Raw genomic sequence first — 23,031 nt, 5'->3', positions numbered from 1 at the left:
CTTACAAATAATGGGTTGTTAAGAACCATTACCATTCCAAATTCTTGTTTTCTCCATACATTTTCGGAAAGAGAACTATATTAGAACGTTTTTACTTATGGTTTGAGAACATTAATGGTTATGGTTATGGTAATCAGTAAGGTCCATTAATGGTTTTCTATTATCACTCAACTTTACGTGAAATATATCGTGAATTGGTAATCAGTAATTTACAGGCAACCAATTCGCGATATATTCCACATAAAGTTGATCGATGTTACAAAACCATTCATGGACCTTACTGACTCCACTTCCAAAAAACTATAATACTTAAGGTTAAAACCTTATCATTAAACGTTCATGTAAAGTTCCATAACCATTTCAGTTGAAGTTTAGCAGGGATTATAAACAATTTTAACCATTTTAGGTAAGGTTTATGTTATGGTTCGCGCTTATGCGGGAATCCATCGGTTGTGTAATATAACGTTGTACGATGTACATCAATTTTGCGAACAAAATTACATCCATTGATGTAATATTGTATCTGCTTTTTGCTATTACATCATTATTTCATACATCAGCTTGAATTACATTGATCGCACGGAGAACATTAAGAGATGAACTAGCCTATGGCTAAAAATCTCTATAATAAAGGAAAAAAAAAAAAAAAGCACGGAGAACAAATTCGTTAAGTTAAGAGAACAATCCTAATAGTTACTTTCACATGGAAAAATATTGTTGTTTGAAAGAAACCTATAGTTATTCCAACATTAATTTGACCGTCAACTCAATCATATCTACCTAATAGATTCAACTGTTCATCTTATACTCAATTCAACTATAACACAATTATAACAATCGTCAAATGTAATTTATTTATATAATTTGGTTTCAAGTGATCATCATAAATCCACATACTTTTAACTTGTGATGCGCAGAGCAGGCGATAAGATAACTGGCTCTCACGCAGATGAACACGGTTCAAATCTAAGTTGAATGTTCTTGTTAACTTTTTTATGATTTTGCAGTTGTGTTTCTGAGATCGATAAAGAAGCAAAACAAACTTCCTTAATATGTCGATAATGAGGAGCAGTTCGTTTAATAAACATTGTAAAATTTTGCTTTCCTAACAATAGTTTTCTTGAATCAACTAAAGCATAGTTGTATTTTGAAGTTTGTCGTTTGTTCATCTACTGAAAAATATAGTTGAGCCAACCGAGAAGCCAACTATGAACTATAGTTGTTGCCCTCTATATATAGTCAAATCAACTATAGTTCCGGGTTATCTCTAAAACAATTGAACAATATAGTTATTTTGACCGGAAAAATAATTACGTCTGCTATAATTTGTTCTCCGTGCGATTTTACATTTTTTTGCTGTGTATAAGGTGATCCAAGAGACGTTTCTCAGTGGAACTGACAGCTAGAAATCTAGAGTGTGTGAGTGATCTGGTGTTAATAGTGTGTAAACATATGTATGTATGTAAACATAAACTAAGCAGAAACTCATATGAGAATAAACTGCCAGTTCTACCAACCGGTGAACACATGTTTATTTCAGTTACCGTGGGGACGTAATTTGTGATTATCCCCGGTCCCTTTCAAATTGTATCATTATTTATGTACGGTCCTTATATTTGAAATGAGGTTTCACATTCATCTAGTGATGGCCGATTTTCATTCGAATAATCGATTAATCGATTAACGAACCGAAAAGTAAAATATTTGTAATCGGTTATATCATGCCGATATAAGCATACACATCTCCAGAGGATCATCACCGATCGTTTCAAACATTTGCTGCACTCTCATAGATGGAAAAATCGCAGCACAGCGAACAAAAAATAATCGATTAGTTGTTCATCGAGTAATTAAAAAATGGGACATATCTCATTTTGGTGTGCTTGTTTTGATAAAAAAGTGCACAAAATTTCATCTCTACCGAGGGGGCAGCAAAACCACAAAATTACCTTGCATACGGGTGGTATTCATTGGATGAAAGGGACCGTAAAAGAGGACACTAAAATAGAAAGTTTTTCTTCCGACAGTTTCATCAACAATCTATAACATCATAACAGATAACATCAGGAGTGTGTGGATTCATGCAGAACATGCAGGGGTGAGTGAAATAGCTTGGGACTGCTTGGGACCGTTGTTCTGGTACTGAGTGAGCCAAAAATAATAATGATTTTCTTCGGGACCCAGTGGTCTTATAGTACGTTCAGACTACAGAGTTATAACATGTTATAGCGCTATCTTGATGGTGGTTTCTGTGTTGCAATTATTTGACAACCGTTATAACATGTTATAACTCTCCAGTCTGGACAGCGTTTTATGCCTTGTTCAGATTACAGAGTTATAACAACAATCAATACGAAACTAACGATTTTAAATTGGCTCACCACTTTAGTAGCCTATTGGTCCCAAGCAAACGATTAACGTACCCTATTCTAGTTGAAATTCTATTACTACACTATGTTTGTTTTGATTCGCTATGAAAGTTTGACAGATAACATCAGGGGTGTGTGGATTCATGCAGAACATGCAGGGGTGAGTGAAATAGCTTGGGACTGCTTGGGACCGTTGTTCTGGTACTGAGTGAGCCAAAAATAATAATGATTTTCTTCGGGAGCTACTAGTCTTAGAGTTACCTCTATGGTTATAACATGTTATAGCGCTATCTTGATGGTGGTTTATGTGTTGCAATTAGTTGACAACCGTTATAACATGTTATAACTCTCCAGTCTGGACAGCGTTTTAGAGTTACCTCTATGGTTTCATCATAGAGGTAACTTTAAGACCAGAAGGTCCCGAAGAAACGTGCTCAACTTTTGGCTCAGCTCTGGTACTATCTTCGGTCCCAAGCTAATCGATACACCCCTCGAAAAATAGGAAAATTCACGAACCCTTCATTTTATCTGTCAAACTTTCATAGCGAATCAAAACAAACATAGTGTAGTACTAGAATTTCGACTAGAATGGGATACGTTAATCAGAGTTGGTTGGAAATGCTAACATGAAGCTTTAGTGTGATGATTTATTAGCTAGAGAATGATCTTTAGAAGAATGTAGGTGGATAGTTCCGTTAGAGTACGGCAGTATGAAAATTGAATAGAAGTTGAAAATGAGCGAAGGGCCATTAAAGCGACAGTTTTCAAGATGACGCACATTTTTGCCTAGCCCGTACGATGTACGCGGGGACTTGAAGTATGTCTCCAAGTCCACAGGCATGACGTTGGTCATGACGAGAGGAGCAACACAATAGTTGGGTAAAGAAGAACTGCATTATAACACACCATCGACTGGAAATGCTCTCGCGACGTGGGGCTTTAGGTAGTGATGAAAACGTCGCTAGAACTATTCCACAGCCGCAGTCAGTTTATGAGCAACAAGAGGGACGCACATTTTTGCCTGTGGACTTGGAGACATACTTCAAGTCCCCGCGTACATCGTACGGGCTAGGCAAAAATGTGCGTCATCTTGAAAACTGTCGCTTTAATGGCCCTTCGCTCATTTTCAACTTCTATTCAATTTTCATACTGCCGTACTCTAACGGAACTATCCACCTACATTCTTCTAAAGATCATTCTCTAGCTAATAAATCATCACACTAAAGCTTCATGTTAGCATTTCCAACCAACTCTGAAAATCGTTAACTTCGCGTATGAAGTAACATAAAAAACACTTTGAATACGTTAATCGTTTGCTTGGGACCAATAGGCTTGTCAAGTAGTGAGCGAGGGGCACGCAATACAAAGAACCGGTGCGTTGAAGTTAAAATGCAATCAAAAGTACTTCAAGTAATTAATGCGTTTTGAAGTACACGAAACGAAAATCAATTATTTAATTCATGTGTTTCACTTATACCAACAATCAATACGAAACTAACGATTTTAAATTGGCTCACCACTTTAGTAGCCTATTGGTCCCAAGCAAACGATTAACGTACCCTATTCTAGTTGAAATTCTATTACTACACTATGTTTGTTTTGATTCGCTATGAAAGTTTGACAGATAACATCAGGGGTGTGTGGATTCATGCAGAACATGCAGGGGTGAGTGAAATAGCTTGGGACTGCTTGGGACCGTTGTTCTGGTACTGAGTGAGCCAAAAATAATAATGATTTTCTTCGGGACCCAGTGGTCTTAGAGTTACCTCTATGCTTATACATTTTTGCCAAAGCATCAGCCTTATACCAACAATCAATACGAAACTAACGATTTTAAATTGGCTCACCACTTTAGTAGCCTATTGGTCCCAAGCAAACGATTAACGTACCCTATTCTAGTTGAAATTCTATTACTACACTATGTTTGTTTTGATTCGCTATGAAAGTTTGACAGATAACATCAGGGGTGTGTGGATTCATGCAGAACATGCAGGGGTTAGTGAAATAGCTTGGGACTGCTTGGGACCGTTGTTCTGGTACTGAGTGAGCCAAAAATAATAATGATTTTCTTCGGGACCCAGTGGTCTTAGAGTTACCTCTATGGTATTACCAACAATCAATAATTGTTTTGATTCGCTATGAAAGTTTGACAGATAAAATGAGGGGTTATTGGTTTTTCCTATGTTTCGAGGGGTGATTCGACAAGCTTGGGACCGAAGATAGTACCAGAGGTGAGCCAAAAAGTTGAGCACGTTTCTTTGGGACCTACTTGTCTTAGAGTTACCTCTATGGTATTACTTCTACGTGAAGTCAACGATTTACATAGTTGAAGATGCTAATTTCAAATAACAGACTGTAGTGGTAATTTTTATACGATGGATGGAGTAGATGAAAGCATAGAGTTGATAGTTCCGTTAGAGTACGGCAGTGTGAAGATTGTATATAGATATTAGAATAGCGAACTAGGACAACTTTTAAGGAAGGTACAAATCCCTCACCATCCCTCTCCAAAGGGGGAGTTTGGTAAAGAGAGATGAAAAAACCGATTTGTACCTTCCTTAAAAGTTGTCCTAGTTCGCTATTCTAATATCTATATACAATCTTCACACTGCCGTACTCTAACGGAACTTTTTTTTTTTAATTCTTTATTTAAGAGATTTTTAGCCTTAGGCTAGTTCATCTCTACTCTAACGGAACTATCAACTCTATGCTTTCATCTACTCCATCTATCGTATAAAAATTACCACTACAGTCTGTTATTTGAAATTAGCATCTTCAACTATGATCAGCCTTATACATTCCATAAGACAAACCACATAGGTCTTATTAGAATGCATAAAAGGTATGTGTGACCGCTTATACATTTCATTTGACACATGATCTTTATTAACTTTTTGCAAGGCGTCTGCTTGTTAGTTGACTTATACATTTTATGAATAATCAGCAATGGAAATTTGCCAAAAGGTATAAGGAGATTTCTATCCGTGTAGTATGCACAAAGAAAAATCGTTCGTAAAATTAAAAAAGCATCGGTATACTAACGATAATTAAAATTATCTAGCCGTAATTAATGTAATTAAAAGTATTGAACATGTAATTAATGTACTTTAATTACATTCCTCGCCGATAGCTTGAAGTAGCCGGACGTAATTTGTTCGTGTCTCCGTTGCGGGTATTGGTTTCGTAGCCGGTGGAGTTTTTTTTCCCACCATAGTGGTTTTTTATATCGCGCGTTATTCCTACCGTGGACGAAGTTCAGTGCCCAAGGCAACCGCAGTCAGCAGAGGAAGTAGCCACCTTTAGCGACGCTATAGGTGGACTATCATCTCACCGTCATCATCTCATCACCACTCCAAAGCAGCAAGCAACAACAACAAAGCAGCAAACGGAGTGGCTGCACCAGCTCACACAGCCGGCACCGGCCGGTGTTAAGTATACCATACAATAGTCTTCTCTAGCCCATTGCCGCGCTTTTGTTATTCAATTTTGCGCGTGGCTTTACCCTCTCCCCTGATAGGGTTGTGAGGGCTATAGTGGTGCAACTTCTTGCAACTATTAAAAAGTTTTTTTTTTGTTTTTTTTTTTTGATATTTTTTTTATTGTTTTTTTTTTTGGTTGTTCATACACTGGGCAACAAAATATTAACAACTAGTAGTTAAGTAGATTAATTGGTGAAGGTTTTTTTATATATATTTTTTTTCTTTTCCTTTTTAAGCGGTTGTGCACCGCTTTTGCGCAACACTTATGGCGTCTTCGGATGTCTACGTTGCGCGAACCAGGTACTACCAGCCGTCTTCGAAAGGACCATGGGTTGTCTTTTTTCGGCCCAAAAATAAACCTTTGAAAACTCTCGACATTTCGAGAGATTTGCTGCGTAAGTATCCGGGAATCTTGGTACATAAAGAGAGATTCAATAAACTGCGTGTAGAAGCACCGACTTATGATGTGGCAAATAAAATTGCTGAACACGAGCTGTTTAGTGTCGAGTACAACATCTACATCCCTTCTCGAGATGTGGAGATAGAAGGTGTGGTCTCCGACGCGAGTCTGAGTGTCGAGGACTTAAAACGAGCATCGGGTTGCTTCAAAAACTCGAAAATCGGAGAGCAGGTACAGATACTGGATGTCAGGCAACTGCATTCAGTATCTTTGCAAGATGGCAAGAAAGTTTATCAGCATTCAGACTCGTTTCGGGTGACTTTCGCTGGTTCAGTTCTCCCAAACTTTGTTAAAGTTGATGGTGCTTTTTTTCCGGTGCGGTTGTTTGTACAGAGGGTATATAATTGTACCAACTGCAAAAGGCTGGGACACTCAGCCAGCCATTGCGGCAACAAAACTCGTTGTGGCAAATGTGGTGAAAACCACAAAGAGGATTCTTGCCACAAAGAATCAGTAAAATGCGCATATTGTGGCGAGAATCCTCACCCCTTGCAGGAGTGCCCGATGTACAAACAGCACTCCGATAAAGTGCAGCGTTCAATCTCTGGACGCTCCAAGCAGTCATATGCACAAATGGTGAAGGCTGCATCAGCCGTCCAAGATGAAAACCAATTTTCGATTTTGTCAGCTGAAGAATCGGACTCTGACTCATCCGATGAGGGTGACTCTACGGTGGTACACGCACCTTTGAAAACAAACGGATCCTCAAAACGAAAATGCTCCTCCCCGAAAGTGCGCCGTAAGAAAACTAAAGCCACTCCCAGAGGATTGCAAAATTCCCAGGGTAATGGGGATGGAAAAATTAAATCGAAGGCTCCCACTGCTCCACTTCCTGGCTGCAGTAAGGATTTTCCGTCATTACCCAACAAAGATAAGAAAAACAAAAAAGCTCCTTCTCAAACTTCTCAAAAGAAATCCAAGTCCGAACGAGGTTTGCTAGCTTTTTCGGACATTGTGGAATTCACATTAAATATGTTCAACATACAAGACCCTCTTAGAAGCTTAGTTTCTGCCTTGCTTCCAACATTAGAATCATATATTAAGCAATTGACTGTTTCATGGCCCCTCCTTGCATCAATCATATCTTTCGATGGATAATTCGTCGAACGAGGTTGAAGATATGATCACTGTGCTACAGTGGAACTGCCGTAGTCTAGTGCCTAAACTAGACTCGTTCAAATTTTTACTTCACAATTCTGATTGTGATATATTTGCTCTCTGTGAAACATGGCTTTCTTCCGATAAAGAACTCAACTTCCACGATTTTAACATTATTCGCCTGGATAGAGACGATTCTTATGGAGGAGTACTTTTAGGGATCAAAAAGTGCTACCCTTTCTACAAAATGTCCCTTCCTGCTCTATCAGGCGTCGAAATCGTTGCTTGCCAAATAAATGTGAAGAACAAAAATCTTTGCATAGCTTCAGTTTATGTTCCACCAAGAACCTCCATTAGCCGTAGTCAACTCTGGAATCTTGTTTCGATTCTTCCATCTCCAGTATTAATTCTGGGTGATATGAACTCCCATGGTACTGGGTGGGGCGATCTATATGACGACAATGCTATTTTTTACGATTTATGCGACGATTTCATCTTGACTATTTTAAACACTGGTGAAGCGACACGTATAGCAAAACCTCCGGCTCGAGAAAGCCGACTCGACCTATCTTTGTGTTCTAGATCGCTATCATTGGATTGTCTGTGGAAGGTTATCAATGATCCCCATGGTAGCGATCATTTGCCTATCATCATTTCAATAAAGTGTGGCCCTCACTCTGCAGAACCATCTCGAGTTCCATTTGATCTTACAAGGAACATAGACTGGCATAAATATGCAACGGCGGTGACAATCGGTGCCGAATCAATAGATACGCTTCCACCATTGGAAGAATATCGATTCCTCGCCGATTTGATATACAAAAGCTCACTGGAAGCACAAAAAAGAAAAGTTCCAAGTGCGCCCTTCAAAAGGAGACCAGCCACACCTGGATGGGACGAAGAATGCACAAAATTGTATGTAGAAAAATCTGATGCTTTCAAAGCTTTTCGTAGACACAAAACCTCCACATACTTCGAGGAATATTCAAAGCTTGAGACAAAGCTGAAACAATTAGTCAAAGAAAAGAAACGCGGCTATTGGCGCAATTTCGTCGAGGGACTCTCACGAGAAACCTCAATGAACACCTTGTGGAGGGTGGCTCGGAACATGCGTAACCGCTCATCTTCTAATGAGAGTGAAGAATACTCCAACCGATGGATATTCGATTTCGCTAATAAGGTCTGTCCGGACTCAGCTCCAGCACAACACATTCTTCGAGAAGCGTCTCCGAGCGGCAGCTCTCTGGATAGACCATTCACAATGCTGGAATTCTCTATGGCTCTTCTTTCATCGAACAACTCCTCACCGGGAAGCGATATGATTAAATTCAATCTTCTGAAAAATCTCCCAGATATCGCTAAAAGACGCTTGCTAGACTTATTCAATTCCTTACTAGAAAACAACATTATACCGCCTGAATGGAGACAGGTCAAAGTAATAGCACAAACGAAGTGACAGACGGAGCGGCTCGAAAACTTTGGTGACTAACCTGCTATTGCAATTTTTCAGTGTACCACATGGCAACACCACTACTACTGGATTGTACCACATGGCAACACTACTATTGGATTGAACTAGCATTTTCACCAAATGTACTAAAATATTTTGGTTCTATCTCTTTCACTCTACTCAAAACTGAAATGCATAAAAAAATGACAAAATGATACACACTCTTTGCACACTGTCAAAGAATCATTGTACACAAAATCAACTTTGTTCAAATCAAAACAAAAAAACTAACCCATCTGGTGGATGATGGCACAAGCTTCCAAGAAAATTCTATTACAGTGAACCACATTATTTTAATGGATTTCTTCGCCAGTAAGTCGTCTGTCACTTCGTTTGTGGTAATAGCCATTCGAAAACCTGGCAAACCAGCGTCTGACCATAACTCATACCGTCCGATTGCGATGCTTTCGTGCATTAGGAAATTGTTGGAGAAAATGATCCTTCGGAGACTCGATCAGTGGGTTGAAACAAATAACTTGCTATCAAATACACAGTTTGGGTTCCGCAAGAGCAAAGGAACAAACGATTGTCTAGCGCTGCTTTCCACAGATATTCAACTGGCCTTTGCGCACAAGGAGCAATTGGCTTCAGTATTCTTGGACATTAAGGGGGCTTTTGATTCAGTTTCCATTGAAATTCTGTCAGACAATCTGCACAGATGTGGACTTTCCGGAATTTTAAATAATTTCTTGTACAATTTGTTGTCAGAAAAGCAAATGAACTTTTCCCTTGGACAACTGACAACTTCCAGAATTAGCTACATGGGCCTGCCCCAAGGCTCATGTCTTAGCCCTCTTCTTTATAACTTTTATGTCAAAGATATCGACAACTGTTTGGCAGAACAATGCACGCTAAGACAACTTGCAGATGACGGTGTGGTTTCCGTAAGAGGTCCACATGCCGTGGACTTGCAAGGACCATTGCAATGTTCCTTAGATAACTTGTCTTCTTGGGCTAGGAATCTAGGGATCGAATTCTCGCCGCAGAAAACTGAACTGGTAGTGTTTACTCGAAAGCGGTACCCAGCCCAAATGCATCTTAATCTTTTGGGCAGAAACATTACTCAATCATTGTCTTTCAAGTACCTTGGGGTCTGGTTTGATTCAAAGTGCACTTGGAATACCCATATTACGTATTTGAAGCAAAAATGTCAACAGAGGATCAACTTTCTCCGTTCAATTTGCGGCACATGGTGGGGTGCTCATCCGGGAGACCTCATAACGCTTTATAAAACAACTATTCTCTCTGTTCTAGAGTACGGCTCTTTCTGCTTTCTCTCGGCAAGAAAATGTCACCTAATAAAATTGGAACGAATTCAATATCGTTGTCTGCGTATTGCTCTCGGCTGTATGCACTCAACGCATAACATGAGTCTCGAGGTTCTGGCAGGAGTAACACCCCTCCAGAACCGTTTCTGGGAGCTCTCTCTCAGAATACTAATCAAATGCGGAGTGACGAACACACTTATAATTGAAAATTTTGAAGAAATTCTTGGGCTGAACACACAATCTCGATTTATGAGAATCTACCACCACTACATATCGTCAGATATGTGTCTTCCTTGTTACACTCCAGACCGTGCTCACTTCACCAATCGCAGTTCCTCAATTGAATATGATCTGACCATGAAACAAGCAACTCATGGGATTCCAGATCAACTTCGAACTATTATTATCCCGCGTATTTTTACTGAAAAGTACCAACACGTCAATTGCGTGAAAAGATATTTTACAGACGGGTCACGTCTCAATGGGTCCACTGGCTTCGGTGTCTTCAATGAAAACTCTAGCGCCTTCCGCAAACTTTAGGAACCTTGTTCTGTTTATGTTGCTGAGCTGGCAGCAATCAACTTCGCATTGGGGATGATTTCCAACATGCCCACAGACCATTACTTCATCTTCTCGGATAGTCTCAGTTCGATTGAGGCTATTCGGTCGATGAAACCAAGTAGGCACTCATCTTATTTCCTTTCAAAGGTAAGGGAGCAGATGAGTGTACTGGTCGAAAGATCATATATGATTACCTTTGTATGGGTCCCCTCACATTGCTCAATCCCAGGCAATGAGAAGGCGGACTCTCTCGCAAAGGTGGGCGCGCAGGAAGGCAAATTTTATGACAGGCAAATTTCACACGATGAATTTTACCATTTAGTGCGTCAGAGTACCCTTTCGAGTTGGCAAACCGATTGGGACAATGGAAATCTTGGACGGTGGTTACATTCAATTATTCCTAATGTTTCTTCGAGAGCGTGGTTTAAAGGCTTGGGCTTAAGTCGTGACTTTATTCGCGTGATGAGTAGACTTATGTCCAACCACTACTCGCTAGATGCGCATCTCAATAGAATAAACCTCGTGGACAGCAACATATGTCGGTGTGGAAACGGTTACGACGACATCGATCACGCAGTTTGGCAATGTACGGATAATGACGCCGCCAGAGAGCGACTTTTGAATACCCTCGAGGCCCAAGGAAGACAACCCTGTATCCCTATCAGAGACGTGTTGGGTACCCGCGATCTCTGCTATATGCAGTCGATTTATGTGTTTCTGCAAATGTCTAGTATAAGAATTTAATTCGTTTGTCTTTTGTATCTCTTTATTAGTTTTTGTTTGTCTTGTCCCCCGTCTCGATGAGCCTCATCGTCGCCCACTGTCCACCATAGCCGGTCGAACTCCAGACGAATCTAGAACCACACTACCGTTCACACTGGCGACAACGCTCTGATGAGGCAACGATACCCTACTCCCAAGCTCCTCCCCTTTTCCTATCCTTCGACAATGTACCCCTCTAACCTCGAGTAAGCCGCGAGTATCCGGCCCAACTCCTACTAGACATAGAATTAAGTGAATTTTGTTACAAACAAAGAACAATGAATTATCGGCTCCGTAAAGCTAACGCGATTGAGCCTTACAAATAAACGAACTAGATAAAAAAAAATGTACTTTAATTACGAAATTTCAACTGTAATTAATGGGGTTAAAAATTAGTTAATGTTCTACATTGTGTAATTAATGTAATTAAAGCAGTAGTTAATGGAATTAATTTAATTACAGTCGTTGTCTGCGTTGATGTTAAAGGTGATTGCGTGCCCCTAGGTAGTGCCCCAATTTAAAATCGTTAGATTTCACCATTCTAGTCGACATTCTAGTACTACACTATGTTTGTTTTGATTCGCTATGAAAGTTTGACAGATAAAATGAGGGGTCCGTGGATTTTCCTATGTTTCGAGGGGTGCATCGATTAGCTTGGGACCGAAGAGAATACCAGAGCTGAGCCAAAAAGTTGAGCACGTTTCTTCGGGACCTTCTGGTCTGAGAGTTACCTCTATGCTTATATCGCAATGCGAAATGCTAGAATGAATAGTCTGTTCTTGAGTCTGTTCCAGGTTACAGTCATTACTATATACCCACTTATGGTTTGAGAACTTTAATGGTAATGGTTATGGTAGTCAGTAAGGTCCACGAATGGTTTTGTAACATCGATCAACTTTATGTGGAAAATATCGCGAATTGGTTGCCTGTAATTTACTGATTACCAATTCACGATATATTCCACGTAAAGTTGAGCGATAATATAAAACCATTAATGGACCTTACTGACTACCATAACCATTACCATTAATGTTCTCAAATCATAAGTAAAAACGTTCTTATATAGTTCTCTTTCTGAAAATGTATGGAGAAAACAAGAATTTGGAATGGTAATGGTTCTTAACAACCCATTATTTGTAAGGTCCATTTTCAAAAAACCATAATACATAAGGTTGAAACTTTATCATTAAACGTTCATGTAAAGTTCCATAACCATTTCAGTTAAAGTTTAGCAGGGATTATAAACAATTTTTAACCATTTTAGGTAACGTCAATTTATGGTTCGCGTTTATGCGGGATGGTATATCTAATAGCATAATATTACATCATTATTTCCAGCTTGAATTACATTGATCGATATTACATTTTTTTGCTGTGTATAGCGAATCAAAACAAACATTGTGTAGCACTAGAATGTTGACTAGAATGGGGTAAGTTAATCGATTTGCTTGGGACCAATAGGCTAGTCAAGTAGTGAGCCAATTTCAAATCGATAGTTTCTTGTTGATTGTTGGTCGGTATAAAAGTGTTCAAAAAACGGTGATACTACAGATACCGAAAATCGGTTTATCTGGCAACGCTGTATACAGGTTTTAACTAGCCCTGATTGAGAACTCACAATTGACAACATAGAAATTTGTCACATCAAAATGTAACAAAAAATTAAACGTCAAAATTAGAAAAATTCTCTCGAAAAGTGCACGCATTTTGTTTCGTTCGTGAAGTTCACGTCGCTGTTACGCAAAATCGGTAGCATTTAGCTGCGTAATTTACAAAACATTCATCTCAGGATCCACTTTAAAAGGTAATTGATGGATTTGTCTTGTAACATGACGATTTAAAAATGAATTTCACCAAGGAATGAAATCGGCGTTTGTTAGTCGATAACCTAACCTCGATGGTGGAAATTATGACGAAATTTATTGGAAATAGAATGTAAATACCTACATTGTACTATATCTTTTTATTTCCGTTTGGTACGTTTTCAGACTTAACTTTCACAGCGAAAAATGGCCACACAATTCCTGAACCGAATCGGTCAATTGGGCCTGGGCGTTGCGATCGTCGGCGGTGTCGTGAATTCGGCGTTATATAATGGTTTGTTGCCGTGTGCCTTATCTGTTCCATCTCGTTCTGACCCATGTCTGTCTTTTTTTTACAGTTGATGGTGGTCACCGTGCTGTGATCTTCGATCGTTTCACCGGTGTCAAACAGCAGGTGTCCGGCGAGGGAACCCATTTCTTCGTTCCGTGGGTTCAGCGACCGATTATTTTCGATATCCGTTCGCAGCCCAGAAATGTGCCGGTGATAACCGGTAGTAAGGATTTGCAGAATGTGAACATCACGCTCCGTATCCTGTTCCGACCAATTCCAGATCAGTTGCCAAAGATCTATACGATTCTAGGTCCGGATTACGACGAGCGTGTGCTGCCGTCGATTACGACTGAAGTGCTGAAGGCAGTCGTTGCACAGTTCGACGCTGGAGAGTTGATCACCCAGCGTGAGATGGTGTCGCAGAAGGTATCTGACGATCTGACCGAACGTGCCGCTCAGTTCGGCGTCATTTTGGATGACATTTCGATTACGCATTTGACCTTCGGAAAGGAATTCACGCAGGCTGTCGAAATGAAGCAGGTTGCCCAACAGGAAGCCGAGAAGGCTCGATTCATGGTCGAAAAGGCTGAACAGATGAAGATAGCGGCCATCATTTCCGCGCAGGGTGACGCCGAGGCTGCTGCTCTGCTGGCGAAATCGTTTGGCGACAGTGGAGATGGTTTGGTCGAACTGAGAAGAATCGAAGCGGCCGAGGACATTGCCTATCAAATGAGCCGGTCTCGAGGTGTCACCTATCTGCCAGCGGGACAAACGACGCTGCTCAACTTGCCACAGTAAATCGGTATCGAATAGTGGTCGGACAGGGAAGCATTTTTTTTAATAAGTCTATGTAGTAAGGTATCGGTTTTTGCTTGAGTTCGACAGTCGTTATTGTTTGGGAGGGCAACGAGATATTGTGCTCGATTGGTGTCATGTCACGAGCCACAGCTCCGTTGGTTCTTTAAATATACACCCGATTGTATGCTGTCGATTTATATAAGAATATAGAAGCGATTAATAGGCAGGCATTTTTAGTTTGAAATTTCTTTTTTTTTTGTTTCGGTACCATTATTAAAGATCGTTGTTTAAGTATCAAAAAACCGGGCATAACACGAGGCGCAGAAGAAGCCTGAATGTGGTACAATGTATTTGGAGAGAAATAAAATACCTGTATTACAACAGTGAGTGTTTTCTTCACAACTTAACTACCTATATTGAAGAATCAAAGTGACGATTGATTCACACACAAAATCACGGCCTCCCTGTTCGGTAATTTTTTACTGGGTTTTTGAACAGCTGAAAAAGTCAGTAAACTTAAAAAAATTGTATAAAAGTGATTTTTTCTTGAAATTTATACAGACTGTGTTCTTATTACATTTATTTGATGATAAAAATAAAATATGTTAAAATTGTTCGTTGCATTACGTGTGACCGTTATTTTCAGTTTACTGACGTTTTCAGCTATTTGAAAACCCAGTAAAAAATTACTGACCCCAGTAAAATAATCTCTGTGTGCAGATGGCTAGTCGGTGAAAATGGTATTGCATTACATTTTTTTAGTACATCATCATTTTTGTATTTGCGGATCTTAAAACTAGGAGTCGCATAGCCAGTTTTAGCTTTGCTTTGTTTCGCCAATAAATTTTGTATCTCTCAACTCATCCTCGGAGTCGTCTTCCTCCTCATCGTACGTCACTTCGGTCTCATCGCCTGTCTCTAACTCGCTTGCACTGGGATCGTCATCCTTTTTGTCTTTGAAATTCTTCAGCACAATCTCCGTTAGAATGTCCCTGCACTGTTCATCGAACCTCGGCGGAAGCCACCCGGTCTTCTCGTTGCACACCACCCCCGTCTTCGGGGTTGGAATCTTTTCCAACATCTGCTGAATCCGAGGAACATGCACATCACAGTATTGGTAGAAAATTATCCTCATTTGGGGCAAAGTGTCCATCGTGAAGGCGTAATCGCGCTGTTTTGGAGCGGTCCGACTGACGTTGGACTTACTGGCATCGCGGTTACTCGTTACCGGATTGGATCTCATACACGGCCGGACGGGATTTTGCGACCGCTTGACTTTGACTTTATCGTGCATGGCTCCGATGGCTCGAACTCGGAAATCCAACAGTTGATAGTAGCGAGACTCGAAAAGTTTCCGAGGATCGTAACCGAATCGGACCCACGTCCCACGCCAAGGTCCATTCACGAAATAAAACCCAAAAGTCGGAAGCAAGTATCGGACATCATCTTCACTCAGATTTCCCTTGAGGGCTGACTTAGTCCAGATTGGACGTTCCTCAAACTTTTTCGTCACAGAATCTATAACCTCCTGTCGGATATTCCTCATTTTAAGGGATTCTATCGCCAACGGATTCGGATCCGTAGGAAATGGCTCTATCAAATTGAACGATTGATAAATTCCGTGCTTGGTCCTTCTGGCACGTTCGCTCTCCCCTGTAGCCAACAAATCCGTCAGAACGTCCTTCGTCTTGAATATGCTCAACTGAGCCGTGTCGAATCTACTGAACATGATGGGAGGCAAAAAGTATGGGACATCTCCCCCTCCTTCTGTGGGATTCAACGTCGTTAGCCCTTTGGGGACCATCTTATCATAGAGGCAGTCAACTACACCGGTGGTTTGATTGCGGAATGCAGGCAGCAACTGAAAGTCACACATGGTTTCGAATTTGAAAACCATACTGACTCGTCCACCGATTTCCAACGAACGGATCTCCACCTCATTTGGCTGACTGCGTTTACGGCGAGTTTTTACTTTCAACACCAATCCGGTAGTGTTATTCCGATCGCCGAAAGCTGGCTTTGAGTACATCGACTCCGGACGGAACCGTACCTCCAGTCGACGCTTTTCCGAACAGATTGCCTGAAAACGGCCATAGTTACAAATCATAGTATGTATGAAAATCACACGGTAACAACACCTACCATACTAAGTTCAGCGGCCCCACCAAGCGATGCCATCATCCGGTCAGGATTACGCACCACCCCCGGGTATTCGATGCACACCAGCTCCTTGCCTAGTTTGTGTCTGTGGGAGTTCATAGGATCACACTCCATTTTAAAGCGGGACATCTCTCGTTTCGGATGAAAAAAAACAACCAACTGGTGGAACAATAAATGTAATTATTACTGTTACTGTTCAATTTTGTTACCACTTGGATACCTTTTCTTCTGGATAACACAGAAAATTTCAAAACTTTCAGAGTTTCGCGTCGCGAAGATGACCGATGTAAACAAAAACAGAAACGCTTGCACGCAAGTCGTGGGAAAACAAAAGTTGGATCATAGTGTGCTCATCGCAGGTTGGCTTATAGTTGTGATAAGTGCACGGTAACTGCAAAATACCCAATAATGACTACACTGAAACAAGGGCCATAGTTAAGAATACTATTTTGCAGAAAATACTTATTTTCAATATAACCACGCTTATTACCGTTAAATCTACTATGAATTCAGTATAGTTGACTATGAATGTTAAAAAATTACTATGACTCTGGCAAAACTATATGGTAATAATAGTAATTTTGATAGAAATAATAGTAAAATTGAATGAAATTGTTTTCTGCAAAAATCTATTAAACGCTGTCCAGACGGGAGAGTTATAACATATTATAACGGTTGTCAAATAATTGCAACACACAAACCACCATCAAACAGGGTTAATCGATAACTTTCCATCTCTAGATAGAGCTGGAATTTGGGCCAATGTCGCAATGGCACGCAGAAAAATTTATCGTTGAAACAAAAATATTTGAGGAAAATTTAAACGTAAACTCAGTTTGTTCTGGCCACAAAAATAAACAAGGTTATTTCAAACGTATTCCATGTTTGAAGTCACGTGATATTAATGTTTAAAACAAAAATAATGTTACGTTTATTTTAAAAATATTCGTTTTGAAAATAAACGTGAATATTTTTGTTTGGTTTGACAAGTATGTGAACAAAAATAAATATGTTTATTTTAAACATGCTTCTTATGTTTGAAAGAAACATACTTAATTTTAAATTATATTAGCAGGATAAAGCAAAAAAATGGATTGCAAAGAGATGAACAAACGATCTGCAGACAAGGCATCTAAGCTCCTGCTCTTTTTCGGGTGCGATTAAGGGTAAGCTGTGGATGTTGGGTCCTGGTCCAAGATGCGGGGACCCGTTGGGGTGAGTGTCCGGAAGTTTCAGTTCAGTAAAACCAGTGAAACTGTGTGATATTGGCGTCGTTTCGTCGTTTCTAACGCTGGTCCTCATGCCGGCCTCTTTCTACGTTCGGTGTTCGTGGAGGGGGGGGGGGGGGGGGGCTGGAGTATCCGGAATAGATTCAAAATCTATTTCGGATTTTCGTTTTTCTTTCGACGTCAGTTGTGGAGGAGGATGATACAGGATCGGCATCAGAAGCGACAGAGTGACGTCGATACCGCTGGGGTTCCTCCGGTTTTATCGAGTTGGAACTTTGTTAAGACACTTACCTAGGTGGGTTTCCGAATCCATGACTTCGGTTTTGTTGCGGGCCGTTTTCAGTTGATTGGGGCATTTTTTTCCGAATGTAAACAAGAAGAAAAAAAAGGCAGGGCACGCTAAAAATCGTTTACCCAAATTTTATATTGTTGAAATAAACATGCTTTTGACTTTAATTCAAACATATATATTTTTGTTGCAAACATGTTTTTAATTTATTTTGAATTATTCATAAGTTTATAGAATGAACATTTATATTTTTGATTTAAATGAACAAAATTCGGTTCCGTGGGGCAGGAACTGAGAAAAATGAATCTGAAGTTCTGAACAAAAATTATTAAATATAATATAAACTATAAACCCATTCCTAGAAATTAACTGTTCCTAATTATTCTATTATTGGTTAGCATTATGGTGAGATAAATAAAAATATTATTATTTTTATTTACAGCTCGAAAAAAATGAAAATGTTGCATGCGCCCTTTTAATTTATAGTATCTTGTACACTCAAAAAATATTCAAATCTATATAGATTAAAAACTACGCTAGCAACTCTCCTGCCTGACGCATAGATCCGTATAATGAGAGAGAATACAAACTTAGTATAAAAATGATTTATTTACTGCTTAGTATAAACTTGCGATATTCCTAGGATGTATTGCTGATTGCATCTGAAACTGGACTGTCCCAAAAATGCAAAAAGTGTGATAAAAGTGCACGTTTCCGTCAAATCGTTTTGATGTCTTCGGAGCACTTATTGCTTGCATCATAAGGAATAAGTGCACCGAAGACACCAAGATGATTAGACGTAAACTTGCAATTTTATCACACCTTTTAATAAGTGAAAATGCGTTTATTTGTCCAATTTGGTGTGAAATGTGCAATATATAGTCCATTTATTGGTCAAAATGCATTAAGTGACTGCTGTCAAGTGATTTATTGATAAAAAGTAAGCAAAGGATTCAGTAATGATTAAGTTATATTTTTTAAACCATTAATAAATAATAATATACCACAAAAAGGAATAATAAATGTACATTGACTGGGAATATCTGCATACATCGGTGATCACAACAAGTTGCAGGTTCTGGATGTCATCGTCTTATGTAGCTTGATAAAACTAGGACTCATCTGCGGCGTTGAGTGTAAGAATACAGTGTTCAGTGCCTTTTCCTTACAGTTCATCAGCACCGATATCCACGCCTTCTGATCGACTCCGTCCTCCGCTTGGAATTGGTACGATCTACACGCAGAAAAAAACATAGTTCATCCAAATAAAGCACGATTCATTTCAAACAAAATTTTGAATAGAATATAGATCAATAAATTCCATAGAGTAATTCAATAAAAATATAGAATTGAAGTAATGCCAGCAGCTTTATTGAATTAAACGTCAAGTTTTATTGATTCAAAAAAATGTTTGCTTGAATCAACCTGAAGCATTTTTTAAAGCAACGAACAATTTTAGTTGTATCGAATCATATTTTTTCATTATATCAAAATCAAATTTATTTAAATTAATAAATATTATTTTCATTATTTATTCTATTCCAATTCAGGTTTATAGCAAATTGCTAACAATACACTGTCTCGCATAAAAAGCATTGTTTTGACTCGGAACCAAATTCAATCATTATTACGAATATGAAAACGTTAACGAACAAATGCAATCCATGAAAACAGTAAACCGAAGTAAAACAACAGATCAACTATTTATATGTACTTCCGCCCTCCGTCAATAGTTAATAACCTCTTAAGTATACTCGATTGTTTTGTTTTGCGGTAATTACTCCAACAAGTCGTCTGGTATTTGATCCGGTTTAGCTTATAATTGCGTGTCTACTGCAATTTGTTCCGTCACCGCTGAAATTTTTATTACATTAATTAATTTGAACGATTCAACACAATTTATAAAATTATAACTTACATTTTAAGAGCAAATAACGGAGGCATAGACAGGAGGAACTTCTTATCGTTTGCCAAACTATGCCGATACAGACTGACTGTTTGAAACGTGCACTTAAAAAAATATTTAGTTAAAACAATCAAAGTAACCATTTGGATTGAATAAAATATATAATTGTTACAAACAAAATTTCGTTTATTTAAATCAATCGCATTAATGATGCATTCAATAAAATTTATAGATTTGATGTGAATGGAGTGCTATATTAATTTAAAACTTCTTCATGAACTGAAATAAACCGAGACATTGTATTGAAAAATAACAAAATATTTTATTAATTCACTACAGAGCGTTTTTTCTGCGTGATCGAACACAACTGTACATCCACACGTCGTTGCATGGGATTCGAACCATGACCTTCCGATCACCAGACGCTTGCCTTGGCACCTGAGCTCGAGCCTGAGCTTTCCTAGAATACATCATATGGGCAGTTAAATAACCAATACAAGCTTGAATCTGAAGACCTATCAGCACTTCCGATCGCAATTCTAGCTATACTCCAAGGAGTTGTGAGAATGATTAATTCATTCATCGTTATTTTACATGAGACCAATGTCACACGGAGAAAAAATACTACCCAAAATTTGAAATCTTTTTACTTAATTTTGAGTTGAGCCTCTCACTTGCACTCGCTATTGTTGTCAAAAAAGGAACGAGAGATTCGAACCAACGATGTAGTTCAGCCCAATAAGGCCGGAACAAATTTCAAGTTTTACTTTTGTCAGCCATGATATATTTGAATAAGGGAACCTATCGAAAACAGAACGTTTTTTTTTATAGGAACTATTACGTTTGTGGTATTCCACTTGATGGTTTACCCGGAATTTATCAAAGCCCAAAAATCAGTTACTTTGATCCTATTCATCTACATTATTACCAATGTTCTTCCTTGAAAAGATACAAAAACTTATGTTCGAAATATCTTGTTGAACACCCGAGTATTACACATAATAAAGTCAACATTTGTGGCTTCTGTTATGCATTAGTGTCAAAAAATCACGGCTTCAAACGAGGGGGGCGACACATCTAAATCTCAATTCTAGATGCTCAAAAAATCTCACACTAGCCAATAAATCTTTGAAAAATCTTCTATTATTTCTCGCATCTACTTGCATCGCGCATCATCTTTTTGCAGGAAATCTGCAAAATCGTGATAAATCTTCTTTCTATCTACCCAGCGTACGCGCAGCTAGCCACAGCAAAACACAATATTTCCTGCATCGTAGATAGAGTCGTCCCCCTCGGCTTCAAATTAAGGTTAAAGCGAACGCTAAGAAGAAATGTAAACGTTTGAAAGTTAGGTTAAGTTACCTTTATTAGCTAGACTTTCAGCCAGAGGCTGGTTCATCTCTTCCAAAAACGTTTGAAATATACGGTTTAGATGTGATGTAGAACAAATTTTGAATGTTATATTTATCACTCCCCTGGTGCGAGCATCGAGTGACAAAAGAAAAACTTGTGATTTGTTCCGGCCTTAAAGTTATTTCTGAGTAAATTGCATATTCTCAAATTTACGTGAATTATACTTAATTTTGGGTAGAATATACTTAAGAGTAAGTAATTTTTTGCTGTTGTTAAATGGAAACTAGTATATGTGATTAACTCAAATTTGGGTTATTGGGCTGAACCCAGGAATTGAGGGAAAAGTACTTAATTTTGGGTAGTTTTTCATCTCCGTGTACCCTTTCGCCGCTCCAATTTCCATGGATAAGATGCTGGGCTATTCTTTTCACTAGATCGATGAATCGTTGTCGTGAGTGATGTGATCGATGATTACGATTTAATTTTAGGCGAAGAACATAAATAAAAAAAGGGTTGAGGTTGGGATTGAACTTGCAACCTTCTACTTGGAAAGCCTGAAACAGGGTTGTGGTATAATGAATGAATACGTCGTTTGTAAAGCATTTACAAAGCATGCAATTAAAACATGGACCCCTATTGGTATTAGGAGCTATTATATTGACTGTATTTACCTTTATTCAGCAATATTGTTAAGCAATGCACTGAAATTTAATAATAGAGCTAGAAAACAATTATTCGACATCTAATAAAGCATGTTATTAAACCAATTGAAAACAGTCGAATTAAAGCGTCAATGTATGTGCAAATTACGCTTGTTCAGTTTGATATTAGAGCAAACTTCTGGTGTTGAATCAGGAAAACAGTCAACGTTTATATAGCTTTTAATTAGTCAATTAATCAGATCAGAGCAAACAGCAGAATAAAGGAACATCTATCGATCTTAATGAGGTTTTTTTCAGCACATAATTCGACATCTCATTTTATTCAGAATTGTACACAGTTATACCAACAATCAATATGAAACTAACGATTTTAAATTGGCTCACCACTTTAGTAGCCTATTGGTCCCAAGCAAACGATTAACGTACCCTATTCTAGTCGAAATTCTAGTACTACGCAAAGTTTGTTTTGATTCGCTATGAAAGTTTGACAGATAAAATGAGGGGTTATTGGTTTTTCCTATGTTTCGAGGGGTGATTCGACAAGCTTGGGACCGAAGATAGTACCAGAGGTGAGCCAAAAAGTTGAGCACGTTTCTTCGGGACCTACTTGTCTTAGAGTTACCTCTATGGTTATACAGCATTTATTCAACATGTTTGCTTATATTTGACTCTGAATTGTTTGTTTGGGACTCAGTTTGGGATACCACATAATCTAGACAAGCAACAATTACCACGAAAGCCAACGAAACATATACGTCTGATGTTGAAACTTGTCACTCCGTGGATTCAGCTACGAGTGGTTCAATACAAAACTAAGTCTACTTTCACCGGACCCACGAGGAACACATAGAACACAACACCTTTTTTGTACCCACACTAAGATTATTTCACCGAAATCTGTGAAATTTTACCGAAATCTCAACAGCTGAACGTTCGGTATTTAAGTTTTAATCACTTTTGTTTTTATTGTTTTTCCTAAAACTTTGTGTCATTTTGACGTCATTTTGATTGGAAGTGACGTGTTCGAGATTCG

The 23,031-nt window shown here is 38.9% G+C and overlaps 2 protein-coding genes across 2 annotated transcripts; one reads left to right on the top strand and one right to left on the bottom strand.

The window, feature by feature from the left end:
- The first annotated feature begins 13,183 nt into the window (after positions 1 to 13,183).
- Positions 13,184 to 14,723, top strand: l(2)37Cc (prohibitin l(2)37Cc). Its single transcript, XM_065224358.1, has 3 exons — positions 13,184 to 13,311; positions 13,496 to 13,604; positions 13,669 to 14,723. Exons 2-3 carry the CDS (start codon positions 13,517 to 13,519, stop codon positions 14,397 to 14,399), a joined length of 819 nt encoding a protein of 272 aa, XP_065080430.1. The 5' UTR covers positions 13,184 to 13,311; positions 13,496 to 13,516; the 3' UTR covers positions 14,400 to 14,723.
- Positions 14,724 to 15,127: 404 nt separating this feature from the next.
- On the bottom strand, positions 15,128 to 16,803 carry l(2)37Cd (general transcription factor IIIC subunit l(2)37Cd). Its single transcript, XM_065224356.1, has 3 exons — positions 16,780 to 16,803; positions 16,542 to 16,688; positions 15,128 to 16,479 (listed from the first exon to the last, which is right to left on the bottom strand). Exons 2-3 carry the CDS (start codon positions 16,686 to 16,688, stop codon positions 15,217 to 15,219), a joined length of 1,410 nt encoding a protein of 469 aa, XP_065080428.1. The 5' UTR covers positions 16,780 to 16,803; the 3' UTR covers positions 15,128 to 15,216.
- Between the last annotated feature and the right edge of the window lie 6,228 nt (positions 16,804 to 23,031).

Source organism: Ochlerotatus camptorhynchus, unplaced genomic scaffold (assembly GCF_037179485.1).
Source record: "Ochlerotatus camptorhynchus isolate MF236.1 unplaced genomic scaffold, CSIRO-AGI_Acam_v1.1 ptg000211l, whole genome shotgun sequence".
Lineage (NCBI taxonomy): Eukaryota > Metazoa > Arthropoda > Insecta > Diptera > Culicidae > Ochlerotatus > Ochlerotatus camptorhynchus.
The sequence above is the reverse complement of the archived record's forward strand: the minus strand, read 5'-3'. Positions and strand labels throughout refer to the sequence as shown.